Source organism: Lampetra planeri, chromosome 25 (genome assembly GCF_965212315.1).
Source record: "Lampetra planeri chromosome 25, kcLamPlan1.2.h2, whole genome shotgun sequence".
NCBI lineage: Eukaryota > Metazoa > Chordata > Hyperoartia > Petromyzontiformes > Petromyzontidae > Lampetra > Lampetra planeri.
The window spans coordinates 6,550,961-6,564,660 of record NC_136131.1 but is presented as its reverse complement, the minus strand read 5'-3'; the positions used below and the strand labels follow the sequence as shown (position 1 = coordinate 6,564,660).

Sequence of the window (13,700 nt, the reverse complement as noted above, 5' to 3'; positions counted from 1 at the left end):
CTCCCCACTCCCCCCTCCACCTTCAAGGTGAACATTAAACTATTCAAACTTTTTATTTTACCAGGTAAGGACCACTGAGCTATATAGCTCTTTTTCAAAAGCGACCTGCCCACAAATCATCGGTCAACGGTAGTGGCTTAGCACATGGACATTTATAGCAGCCAAAAAACTCGAAAAGCATGTTCCTAAATGTGGAGGGGAAAACCGGAGGACACGGAGAAAAATCCACGGGGAGAAAGATGCAAACTCCAAATATACAGGCGTCAGGGTGGGATCGAACCCACGAACTTCCTGTATACCGCGGCGCCCCTTCGACTCAGCAGCTGCAACAGCCATGTTCAATCCACTGCTGGATGACGGCCTCCCGACTCCGTGGCCATCTCTCACGTTCATTGGTTGTAATCCACCCCCCCCACCTTAAAGATGAGCGACGATTGAAACCCCGCCCTACGCGACACAGGTAAGACGAACGCGGTTGGCTTTACCATCGACGCGCGCGGTGCTCGGCACGGCGCCCTGAGTGAGCGCACTTCCTGCACGTGGGGGCTTCCGCGTGGCGTCTCCTCTTGGGCGAGCGACATGGCGAGGAGCGTGGGGACCCATCGGGGGTCTGCGCCCCCGTGGGGGTCTGTCAGGGGCGTCCTCGCAGTCCTGGCTCTGTCGCTCGTCGCTGTGGCCGCCACCACGGCGGGTCCCGGGCAACAGGAGGAGCCGGTGCGGCTCTTCACGGATGCAGACATCGCGGAGTACAACGGCGACGACGTGAGGGCCCGCTCACCTGCCTGCTCACCTATTTACCTGCTCACCTGCCTGCTCACCTATTTACCTGCTCACCTATTTACCTGCTCACCTATTTACCTGCTCACCTATTTACCTGCTCACCTATTTACCTGCTCACCTATTTACCTGCTCACCTATTTACCTGCTCACCTATTTACCTGCTCACATATTTACCTGCTCACATATTTACCTGCTCACCTATTTACCTGCTCGCTCACCTATTTACCTACTCGCTCACCTGACTCCCTGCTCGCTCACCTGACTCCCTGCTCACCTGACTCCCTGCTCAACCGGCTGCTCACCTTTCTACCTATTCACCCCACGGGATTACCTGTGTACTCACCTGTCGATTTACCTGTCTGTCTGCATTCCTGCTCAATTGTCCAGACACACCTGTTCAACGTCCTGTCGAGCTGCCACATCACTGTTCTATTTACCTGCTTGCCCATCTGCACGCATGTTAACCTTTCTACTTGGTAGCTCACCTGTATGCATACCCGTGGTCCTGCGCATCTGCTGAACCGTTCACCTGCCCCCTTGGTTATCTCTCCACCTACTTGCCGACCTTACAGCAGGCTCACCTGTCTGAGTACCTGCAGGGGCCGCCGCGATCACCTCCCTCCCCACGTGCCTGCCTACCTGCCCATTCACCTGTGTCTGCCGGCATGCCTACCTGCACCCGGGGTTTCTTGTGCCTGGGTCTGTGGGATCCAGGGTTTAGGGGTCCAATGCTGACCCCCGTGCACCCCCCCCACCCCTCTGTGCGCCCCCCCCCTCTGTCCGCCCCCCCCCCCTCTGTCCGCCCCCCCCCCTCTGTTCGCCCCCCCCCCTCTGTCCGCCCCCCCCCTCTGTCCGCCCCCCCCCTCTGTCCGCCCCCCCCCCCCCTCTGTCCGGCAGCCCGACAAGCCGATCTACATGGCCGTCAAAGGGGTTGTGTTCGACGTCTCCACGGGGAAAGGTGCGCGGGGGTTACGTGGTGGGGGGAGATGGTTTAGATATCCATCCGTGGGGAATAGCGAGTGGGTGGGGGTTGCAATGATAATAAGTAGTAGCGAGCTTTGGCGGCAGATGGTGAGGATGAGGGTAACTGTGATGGTGATTGATTGCCATGCCGACTACGATTGTTGAGACGAATGAAGATGGCGATGAGGTTATGATGATGATGGGCGCTGTTGCTCGTTATGCAGATGATGATGAGGATTATGACGATGATAATGGTACCGGTGATGGATGATGACAGTTATCGTTATTGAGGTTGATGATGGATATGTTTTTGAGTATGAAGATGTTAATGTAATGATCTTGCTGCTGCTGTTGTTGATGCTGTTACTGCTGCTGCTTTTCCTGCCCTACCTCCTCTGCCCCCTCCTGCTCGCTTCCATCTTCAAAGCATGCCCAGAGACACGCGTTTGAAGAGGCTTTTAGCCGAATTAAGTTGAGAGTAGTAAGCGGTGTTCAGTGCGGCTGACTTGATCTCCCACGTGGGGTGTGGAGGGGGCTGGAGGCGCCACCGGGATTGCTCATCTCCTCGTGCAAACGCGATGGTCGTGATCGTGGCGGATACGATTGAGTTCGCTCCGTTAATGATGGTTTTGATGGCAGTGGTTGTGATGCTGGTGTAGCTGTTATGGTGAGGATGATGATCATTTCCAGTGAGTTTTGGCGTGGGTTTCATAAATAATAATTCGCTGTTGTCTTTGCTGTCAGTTTGCACATTCCCTCCACCTTGCTACGCCCTGTAACTGCCTCCACTACCGACGGTCTTGGACTGTGGTTGTCCTTGTAACAGAACTGCTTGGCTCAATGAAATAGGTATCTTGCCTTGTCGCTTGGCTCAACTGAAATAATCAAGCCTGATGATGATGGAGTTGATGATGATGTTGATAAGCAGATGCCTCGTGCCCAGCCACGATCAATGAATCCGCTCCCCACCCCATCAAACAATGACCCCACCCCATCAAACAATGACTGTGTGCTCCCCGACCTGCGCTCTGGACCCCGTTGCGGCCCATCCCCGCGCCCCCGATTTTGCACTGTGGGGGGGCAGGGTACTACGGGAAGGGGGCCTCCTACAACGCGCTGGCCGGGCGAGACTCCACGCGGGCCGTGGCCAAGATGTCCCTCGCTTCGGAAGATCTCATCAGTGACACGGTGAGGGGGGGGCAGTGGGGAAAAGTGATGGGGTTTGGGGGCAGAGGGGGAATGAGAGCAGTTTTTCCCCGTACCCAGGCCTCTTCCATATTTCACCCACCCCCTTCATGCCCCCCTTTGCCCTCACCTCGCTGCAGTCTGGACTGACACAGGATCAGCTGGAGTCTCTGGAGAGGGTGTTCTCCGGGGTCTACAAGGCCAAGTACCCCATCGTGGGGTACATGGCCTACCGCCTGCTGCTCGCCGACGGCAGCCCTAACCCCGACTTCCACCCCGAGGAGCTGAAGGAGACAGAGCCCCGGGATGAGCTGTGAAGGGGGGGGGGGCGTGTTGGGAGGAGGGGGGGAAGTGATGGCGCTGTGAAGTCTCAACGTTCACCTCTTTAAGGCGAATAGCTCTCGTCATCTACCTCTGTGCTTGTAGGCGGTTGTGTGTTGGTGGGAGGCAATACCCTTCATAGTCTTCCGGCTCTGGCGAGCGATGGGACGACACTGCCCCGACCTAGCGGTGGAAATTCCACATTGCTGGGGCAGGATTCTGGGTGGAGGTGTTGGTGGTGGTGGGATGTGGTTTGTGTAACCCTCTTAATTGGCATGCAGGTTGCAGTGCGGAGAGGTTGAGGTGTGGCTGTCGAGTTGTGTGTGCGGTTGTGGGGCGCGGCTGTAGAAGTGGTAATAAACGTGGGTGCCGCGGCGTGAGAGTGCCGTTCTCTTCATTCCTCCTCGTCGCTCGTGGTGACGTGGGGTGAGAGAGCAGCCAGACCAGGGTCACGACGGTGCATAGCGGGGAGGGGGGAAGAAGGGGAGGAGGGGGGAGGGAGCCAAGCTCTGACGACGCTGACCCCACTGTCTCAAGGTTTTAAAAATTCATCAGACGCTGTGCGTCGGTCGGGCGCTGGGGAGAGGGGGGAGTGGGTAGATGACGTCATGGGGAAGAGCTGTCTACGGTGACGATGACCCGAATCGTTAATGGGATGAGGGTTGGGGGCTGCGGGGAGAGCGAGAGGAGATGGACGGGGATGGAGAGAGGAAGAGATGGGAATGGAGGGCGTGGGGGATATTGAGAGATGTAGGGGGGAAGGAGGGAGGGAGGGATGGAGTGGGGGCTGCTCCCACCACATTGTCCCATTACCCGTGTCGTGTTACTGCTGCGACTGGATCCGCGTGGCCGCGTTGTCATGGAAATAAGGCATAAGTGACGTCTTCCCTCACGCCCGTCAACCACTCCCAAGCAGGTTCAACTCTGTGTCCGTGTGAAATCCACGCCTTTATTGATCCCATTTGCCCTCTGGCTCCATCAACATCATCAACTTCATCGTCATTAAAATCATCAAAATACCGCCATCAAAATCATTATCATCAAAAGTCATCAGCAACATATCATCATCACAATCATCAACATTACAACCAGCATCACATGGACGAGATGTGCAATACGAGTGGGTGCTTCCGAGTCAGAAACTCGACCGAGACTCCGAGATTTGTCTCAAATCCGCTGCGAGGTCACGGGACAACGCATGGGGTGCGAGGGCCGTGGGGTCACTGGAGCAGGCGGCGTTCCAGGGCCCCAGGGCCTCCAGCTCGCGTCACCGTCTGCACCTCAATCTCTGATCCCATCCCCCTCGTACCTCAGTCGGGGACCTCCCAACGAGAGACGTCGCGGATCCTCGTTAGGGGCTGTATCCTCCAGGGTCGCAGAGTTTTAATTAATGGACATCAGCTGCAGAGGTTCACGAGGCTCCAGATGTCAAATACCTAGAGGTCACTGACCTCCAGCGGAAATTGACCCCAGGGGTCATTGACCCAAAGGGTCACCACGATCTCGTTTCTCCAAGGTCACTGCCAGGGTGTGGGCTCACTTGCCCCATGGCCTCCCCTCCAGCCCCATCTTCCCCTCAATCATTTATTCATTTATTCCTCAATTGTCCAGGATTCCTTATGCAAGACATCATCACCAGATAACGTGTGAATATCATCATCGTTTTCAACATCATCGAGTTCTCTACGTGTGGTGTCTCCGAGCTCCATGTTCTGATGGCTTTGCTGGAGTTGGTGGATTGCTCGCAGATGGGCGTGCCCCTCGTCGTCACATCCCATTTCTTTATCAGGGTGGCTCATCATATTCATCTCCACCACCACCATCGTCATCAGGGTATCCTCTCAACCATCATCATGACCGTCGCCGATGCACCTCGAGTGTCCGTGCCGCCTGGTGACGCCACGCGTGCAACCCGCTCTTTGTTCACGCGCGGCGAGGAGTCGGCGGACCCCGGTTGAGGGTTCGCGTGTGAGGGGAACCCCGCGGAGACAGCGGGGGTCTGGGACAGTTGGGGGTGAGACAGGGGAAGGGGGGGGGCGGTGGGGAAATGGGCTGGGGGTGAACCCCCGAGAAGCCGCACGAGGGGAGAGGGTGGGCGAGGTGGTGTTGGAGAGTTGGAGCCAAGGGGTCATTAGTCAAATTTGGGGGCTCCAGGGGTTCTTAGCGGGACCTGGGAAGGGTTGGGTGGGGGGCGTGTGAGTGTGAGATGGGTCACGCGGCAGGGGGCGATAATGAGTGGGGTGTGGTGATTTTGGGGGGGGGTGTAAAGGTTAAATTCAGGGCCAACGGAAGAGTGATGGGTTCGGGTACGGGAGTGATGGGAGCAGGATTAGGAGAGATGTGATTGGGTTATGGCCATGGTCAGTGTGAAGAGAGATGCGATTAAGGGGTCAATGTGACGCGAGGGGTCATGGTGGTGTTGATGGTGGGCATCAGGGATTGATGCGGTGAGTGTCGTGGGAGCGAGGGGGTGGAAGTTCTAGGGGCTCATGGGAGCATTGGGGAGCATGAATTCGGAGAGCCGTGGGAAGCTGAGCTGATGGAGAGAGGGAGCAGGTGGGCGGCTCGAGAGGAGAGCTCGGAGAGGCGGGAGGGAGCAGGGGCGACAAAAGATCAGGAGAGATGAACATCAAAGGGACGCGGGGGATCAGGAGGGAGCGGAGAGGTGCAGCAGGAGGGGATTTAAAGGATCGGGGGGTGGGTTTGGGGGGGGGGGGCTGGTCACGTGATGAGGCAGCACTGCCAGTATCGCGAGTGGATGTGCTTGGGGCGGCACGCGCGGCGCGGCCTCAGGATGGCGAGGATCGCTTCGTCAAACACGGGCTTCAGGCCCTTCTGCGTGAGCGCCGAGCACTCCAGGTAGCAATGCGCGCCGATCTGATTGGGGTGGCGGAGGGGGAGGGGGCACGGGGTGGGGGGGGAGGGCACGGGGTGGGGGTGGGCAGCAGGAGATGGGGGAAGTGGGCGAGGAGGAGAGGGGGAATCACGATCTCCATTAAATATTTATACCGCACCTCCCATGCAGTACGGGAGGGACGGGGGACAAGGGGTGGGTGGGGAGGGGGCACGGGGTGGGTGGGGAGGGGGCACGGGGTGGGTGGGGAGGGGGCACGGGGTGGGTGGGGAGGGGGCACGGGGTGGGTTGGGTGGGGGGGCACGGGGTGGGTTGGGTGATGGGGCACGGGGTGGGTTGGGTGGGGGGGCACGGGGTGGGTTGGGTGGGGGGGCACGGGGTGGGTGGGGAGGGGGCACGGGGTGGGTTGGGTGGGGTGGGGGGGCACGGCGTGAGTGGGGAGGGGGCACGGGGTGGGTAGTGGGGGGGCACCAGGGCGCCGGGGGATGGTGGGGAGGCGAGAGGCTACAGGGGAATGGGGGAAACAAAGTGAGGACGGGGTCACATTGGGTTTGGCAAACGAGGTGAGGAATTAGGTGAGTGATAAGGTTGAGCAACAAGGCAAGGTACATGGTGCGATGAGGTGAAAGGGGGAGAGATGAGATGAGAGGTGAGGTTGTATCAGTTGTCATGGGGTAAGTGGTGAAGGGAGTGGTGGTTTCATGAATGTCGAGGTGAGTGTCTTGGTGAGGTGGTGAGCTCATACAAGCTGATTGACGAGGTGGGTGGTGAGTTGAATGTCGAGGTGAGATGTGAGGGCACCTCTTTGGCCATCCTCATGCCCTGCTCGTAAGGGATCGGCTTCTCCTTGATGAGGCCCAGGCGCGCGATCGTCTTGGGGTCATCACGGAGGTCAATCTACAGCGGGGCACACGGGTCACCATGGAAACCACACGGACCGCAATCTCGCAACATTCGCCACCAAGTTATGGTGACCTCATACACCTGCCGACACACCTGGCCGCACACCACTGTCCGCACGTACACACACATCGGCCTACACACACACCTCTCTGCACATACACACCTACCTCTACATACAAAGATCCCCCATATAGCCTTAACAGACTGTAGGGGCAAGTGCTGTTAGCGAGCACCTATGAAGGCCGGAACGGTACACGAGAGGGTGGGTGGCCAGCCACACGCCCGACCGCCTTTGTCTCCCCAGTGGCGATGTTTACACTCCACACCAGGTACTCATTTGAGGCTGATTCGACCTAGGGAAGGCCCAGGACCGGTTCAGATAATCGTCACCGGTGTTTGCCGTGAGCGGGAATCGAACCCGGGTCGCCAGGTTCATAGCGCAGCGCGCTAACCGCTACACTACCTCTCCCCACAACCTCTACATACACACCTCTCTGGACACACACACACCTTCCTCTACACACACACACCTGCCCCGACACACACACACACCTTCCTCTACACACACACACCTGCCCCGACACACACACCTTCCTCTACACACACACACATGCCCCGACACACACACACACCTTCCTCTACACAGACACACCTGCCCCGACACACACACACCTGCCCCGACACACACACACCTTCCTCTACACACACACACCTGCCCCGACACACACACACCTTCCTCTACACACCCACACCAGCCCCGACACACACACCTTCCTCTACACACACACACCTGCCCCGACACACACACACCTTCCTCTACACACACACACCTGCCCCGACACACACACACCTTCCTCTACACACACAAACCTGCCCCGACACACACACACACACACACCTACACACCTTCCTCTACACACACACACCTGCCCCGACACACACACACCTGCCCCGACACACACACACCTTCCTCTACACACACACACCTGCCCCGACACACACACACCTTCCTCTACACACCCACACCAGCCCCGACACACACACACACACCTTCCTCTACACACACACACCTGCCCCGACACACACACACCTTCCTCTACACACACACACCTGCCCCGACACACACACACCTACACACCTTCCTCTACACACACACACCTGCCCCGACACACACACACCTTCCTCTACACACACACACACCTGCCCCGACACACACACACCTTCCTCTACACACACACACCTGCCCCGACACACACACATGCGCACGCACCTGGGTGCCCACGAGCAGGAAGGGCACGCGCGGGAGACGCGCGCTCAGCTGCCGCACCCAGAGATCGCGCGCGTTGGTGAAGGAGGCCGGGTTCACCACGGAGAAGCACACGAGGAAGACGTCCGTGAGTGGGAACGAGAGCGGGCGCAGTCCCTCGAAGTCCTCCTGGGCACAGCGCGATGGCTTACCGGACATGCCCTTCCAGCTATACCCACGGACATACCCTGCCAGCCATAGCCTCCCAGCCGTGCAATTTCAGCCATGCCCTGCCAGTCGCGCCCTGCCAGCTATTCTCCTTACCTGTGCACCAGAGGTCGCAAACGGGTTTTGATTCCTTACCCGTACCCGTACCCGGCCGCACCAGGGTCGAAAATGGGTACCCGTACCCGGCCGGGTACGGGTAGCCGGGTATCGGGTAGGGTACGGGTATCGGGTACCCGGTTGCGACCTCTGCTGTGCACTCCCAGCTATGCCCTCCCAACCATGCCTCCGAGATGTAGACTGCACCCATGCTCTCGGAGCAATGCAGCCCTTAGTTGTGCTCTCCCAGCCAGTCCCACTCCTTGCTTGTTCCCCAGCCCGAACCTGTCGCCTACCGCTCACCTGCCCCCCACGCGCGCTCACCTGTCCAGCGGTGTCAAAGAGTCCCAGCAGGTACTGCTCCCCCTCCACTGTCACGTTCACTGCCAGACACGCGCACCTGAGTCAGAGTCGCGCGAGGTGGCCCGTCGGGTCGAGCCGTGTTGACTCGTTGCACCCTTAGCGAGCACCTAGAGGGGCTGGTGTGGCCAGCACCACGCCCGCCCGCCCGCCCGCCTTAGCCTCTTCAATGGCGATGCTTACAAAGCACCAGGTACTCATTTAAGGCTGAGTCAACCGAGGGGAAGGCCAAATACCGGTATAGATATTCGTCACTGATGTTGGTCGTGAGCCAGAATGTATCGAACGCGGGTCGCCGAGTACGTAGTGCGGTGAGCTAACCTCTACTCTACCGCTCCCCATGCACGCGTAGCCACCAATGCTTAGATACACACCCATGTACACTCCGATTTCAAAAAATTCCATCGAAACACACACCCATTGACACACACACGTCCACATACACCCATTGACACACAACACCGATCGCTGCACGGACTATTGGGACAAGAGCTGTCAGCGAGTACCTATTACATACAATGCCGACACCTACCACCGTCAGACACACACAAACACAGAAACACGCATACTACGTAGAAAGACACACATTCAATTCACCTATTCACATACGCAGCACTTTGCACGCACAGCAACACAGAGACAAAGGCGCACACACACCGCTTATGCCCCACACCCACACACCTGTCCCAGGTACCTGTGCCAGGTGTCACCAATGTCCCCCCAACCCCACCCCGGGATTTAGGCGTTGGACAAAACCTGCTCCCCGCCTCCCCCCTTCACGACCCCCCCCCCCCCCTGGCTGCACCACCCCGCGCGTCCGATCTCACCTGCGTAGTGGTCAAATACGGTGGGCACGTACTCCTCGGGGAACTGGTCATTGGCGTAGCTCATGAGCAGACAGGTCTTGCCCACGGCTCCGTCTCCCACCACCACGCACTTGAGCATGTCCATCGCCCGCGGCTCGCGTCCACCCTGCGTCCACCCTGCGCCCAGCTCGAGCCAGCGCGACACCAGTGGAGCCGATGGTGGTGTTCTTTGTGTGCCAAGTGTAAACTAGTCGCGCGCGTGCGCGTGCGTGTGTGTGTTTACATGTGCAGCGCGCGGGTGCGTGCGTATCTGTGTGCACGTAGCCTGGCACTAGCGCCGTGGTGATGTCACCGCTGCTGAGTGGCGAACGGTTGTTGTTGTTGTGTGTTGTGTATCATAGCCGTGCATGTGTATATGTGTGTGAGTGTTTACATGTATAGTATTGTGTGTATGCACAGTCTGCGTATCTGTGTTTGCATACTATATAGTTAAGTGTGCATGTATGCATGTGTGTATATCTACATGCGTATGTATGCGTATACAAGTGCGTGTATGTGCGTATTAAGGTGTTTGTATGCGTATGTGTATGCCCGTGTGTGTGTACACGTGTGAGTGTGTACACGTGTGTCTTTGTGTGTGTGTACACGTGTGTGTGTGTGTGTGTCACTATCTGTATGGCCGTGACTGTAGCGCCCCGCCCGTGCCACGCGCACACAACTGCGCGCCCCTGTCCATGGTGCTGATCCTGATATCGATCCTGATATCAATGCTGACGTTGATGATACTGATGACAACGCTACTGACAATGTTGATGCTGCTGCTGACGATGATGCTGTTGATGATAAGTATGATCTGAATACTGATAATCAAGCTGCTGATAATGGTGTCAATCTCACTGAAGATGCTGCTGCTGCTGATGATGATGATTGATGTAAATGTTGCTCATAATGATTTTTGATGCTCCAGCTGTCGCCTCTTCCCGTCAGATCTCAGGAATCACCCGCGCCTCTGAACCCGCGTCTGGGTCCCCCGCATCCCCGAATCCCACAAAAAAGTCTCCCCGCGACCCTAGACCGCGCCCTGCAGCCGTGCTCCCTCCTCAGTCAAGTCCGGCCCCGGGTTCCTTCCCCGGCTTTTATCGCCAGCCCTGACCCCTCTCTCCATCCACCCCCGCCCCCCCCGTTCGTGCTCCTCACTGGCCGCCCACGCTGGAGGCTCCATCGCCAGAACAATGACGTAATGGTTGGTGGCGCCCTCATGATATCAGCTGATCCACGCTCCCCCGCTCTCGCTGCCTCCGCTGCTTCTCCCCCCTCCCTCCCTCCCTTCTACCCGCTCGCCTGGGACATTACGTAATGCCACTGCGCAGTGTCTGGCTCGCTTCGTGTTCCTCCTCCGCTTCCCACTCCCACCCACATAACGGGATTCCCGTATCTCTGTCTCCCCTGACTCCCTCCACCCCACAGCCAATCCAACCGGATAGGAGCTGAGGGCTGCCCGACAGCCACTCCACCACCACCACCACCCCTCCTCCCCACCCACCCCTAAGGGAGGACACTGTCACCTGTACGTGGGGTCGTGGGGGCATCCCCTGCGTGTGAAGCCAGTAAATCATGGGACCCACGGTATCACACTCCGCGATGGGAGGCTGGTGCAGTATGGGAGCAGTCTAGGTGGAGCTGGGAAGATCACGGAGCGAGGACGATTGGAAGCAGTGGAGCTCTTGTGGCGCCTGATGGAGCGAGATGGAGCTAAGTCGGAGCCTTGTGATGGCGTTGCCATTATGAGTAGAGCATGGGTGGAGCCGAGTGGACCGCGGATGGAGCTGGGTGAAGCCGGAATGGAGCCGGGTCGAGCTCGAGTGGAATCGGACAGGGCTTGGTGGAGCCAGGTGGAGCAGAGTTAGAGCCACGTGTAGCACGAGTGGAGCCATGGGGAGCCACGGGTGAGGGACGGTCGAAGCCGATGGAATCGTGCGTAGAGCATGGCTCGAGCCAGTGGAGCACAGCTGGATCCACGGTGGAGCCGGAGTGGAACCACGCGGCAGCACAACCCCCCCCCGCTCACGTGCGGGGGGCGGGGGGTTGCAAAGGAGCAGGGGGAATGAGTGGGCGCGGGTTGCGCTGGATTGAGGAGCGATATGCGAGCGGATATTAACAATGACGGAGTGGAATGGGTTTCTGGACGACATCCAACGCGGAGATGGAGCGATAGAAATCAGCTCGCGGTGTGCAGGTGCTGCTGCGCGGACCGTTGCATCGCAGGATCGTGAGAGATGGCGAAGGCTTGGGGAGAGCCCTTCATCCAGCAGTGTATTCACCATGGCTAATGTCATATATTAGAGTCGCGCCGAGACCCAAGCGCCTGTCTGCACCGATTGTTTCGTGATGTCTCGGAGCGCGATGCGCGTGCACGCGGTCGCGACTGCGCGATCGGGGATCGAGGGTCTGTGATGAGCACAGCTGCGTGTATGTGTGACCAAGCGTCGATAAATCGATGAATATTCACGCTCGACCTAAGCGATCCGCCCTGATAATCGTTGATGGGGCGCTGAGGTGGCGAGGAGACGGTGCGAGGAGATGGTACGCAGGGTAGCGGGTTCGATTGGGGACCTTGACGAAGCGTGTTGTCTATTTAGAGTCCGCGTGGTCTCGCTCCTCGTGCTGGTCACGTGGATTGTTCTCCGGTCCCCGCCGGTTTTGCCCTCCATGTTCAGAAACACGCGTTACTATTATTCGGCTGAAACTGTACATTCCCACATGTGATGATATAAGCCACTTCGATCGGCTTTCGTGTGTGGCCGGGTCGCCTGCGAAAACGAGTTAATGTAGCTCAAGTGGGCTTTACCTGATAAATAATAAAATAGTTGAGTTTCATATGAACCGATGGATTTCTATTCGTGTGGGTCGTATGTAATGGGCCTCACCGTGACCCCCTCCCAGCCACTAGAGGTCGCTGCATTCACAACTGGGCTGTCTGGAATGCATCGTGACCAAGTGGCGTGGTCTGTTCGCGTGTTTGCGAGCGGTGGCGGTGTGGTTAGCGCACTATGCTACAAACCCGGCAACCTGGGTTAGATTCCTACCCACGGCTAACATCAGTGGCGAGTGATATCTGTACCGGTCCTGGCTCTCTCCCCCTCAACCATTCGCCAATCCACACTGACAAGGCGTGGTCAAGTAACACCCATTACCAACACGGCATGCGGAGGCCTTCATCCAGCAGTGGATTGACGCCTCCGATTGGCACGGTTGGCTACGTACGTTGCGAAATAAGTACAACATGCAGTACATGTGCATTGTTATAATTTAATTTAATTACAATATATTATATTATGAAAGCCTTACCACCTGTGGTACAACTTTATGAAAGCTCCAGAGTTCAAATGATAGTCGACTTAGTCTTCCATACCCATCAATAATAATCTCTCAGTGGCTAAAAAAATCACTACCACCTTGTGGGAAGTTGGCAGTGGTTGTCATACAGGATATAGCAAACGTGATGGTATTCAGGAATCGTGGTGGGAGGTCAATGTGACCCCCTTCCCCACCCGTGACACTGTGTCCATGGAGCCGGTGCTGGAGTCACTTACCGGTGGGAGCCCTACATTAACCATTATAACTTCAGGCTCTATGCCCGGGCTCCAGATTAATTATAGAATGAGCACTCAAAGTCCCATTCTGCTGGTTCCATACTCTGGGATTCCAGGCTCCTGACTTTTGGCTACAAACCCGGTCCGGGTTTTGGACACTTGATTCCAGGCTCCACGTTCGGGGTAACAATTTACCTCGCCACGGATTAAAAGTTCACTACCCACGCTCCAGATTCCGGGTTCCTAACACCAAACTCCATGCACTACTTTCTCTGATGCGGGCTGTGGGTCTTGACTCCAGGCACCAATTTCTATACTCCATTATTAGGCAGCGGACCTCTGGATCCAGATACAAAATTCCAGGC

At 57.5% G+C, this 13,700-nt stretch overlaps 2 protein-coding genes across 2 annotated transcripts; one reads left to right on the top strand and one right to left on the bottom strand.

Moving 5' to 3' along the window:
- The first annotated feature begins 458 nt into the window (after window positions 1-458).
- On the top strand, window positions 459-3,624 carry NENF (neudesin neurotrophic factor). The gene is made up of 4 exons (XM_078606088.1): window positions 459-762; window positions 1,678-1,738; window positions 2,828-2,931; window positions 3,069-3,624. The coding sequence occupies exons 1-4, from the start codon at window positions 580-582 to the stop codon at window positions 3,243-3,245; spliced, it is 525 nt and encodes a 174-aa protein (XP_078462214.1). The 5' UTR covers window positions 459-579; the 3' UTR covers window positions 3,246-3,624.
- Window positions 3,625-5,950: 2,326 nt separating this feature from the next.
- Window positions 5,951-10,770, bottom strand: RHOJ (ras homolog family member J). The gene is made up of 5 exons (XM_078606093.1): window positions 9,764-10,770; window positions 8,901-8,959; window positions 8,277-8,441; window positions 6,905-7,000; window positions 5,951-6,126 (listed from the first exon to the last, which is right to left on the bottom strand). Exons 1-5 carry the CDS (start codon window positions 9,885-9,887, stop codon window positions 5,971-5,973), a joined length of 600 nt encoding a protein of 199 aa, XP_078462219.1. The 5' UTR covers window positions 9,888-10,770; the 3' UTR covers window positions 5,951-5,970.
- Window positions 10,771-13,700: the final 2,930 nt, after the last annotated feature.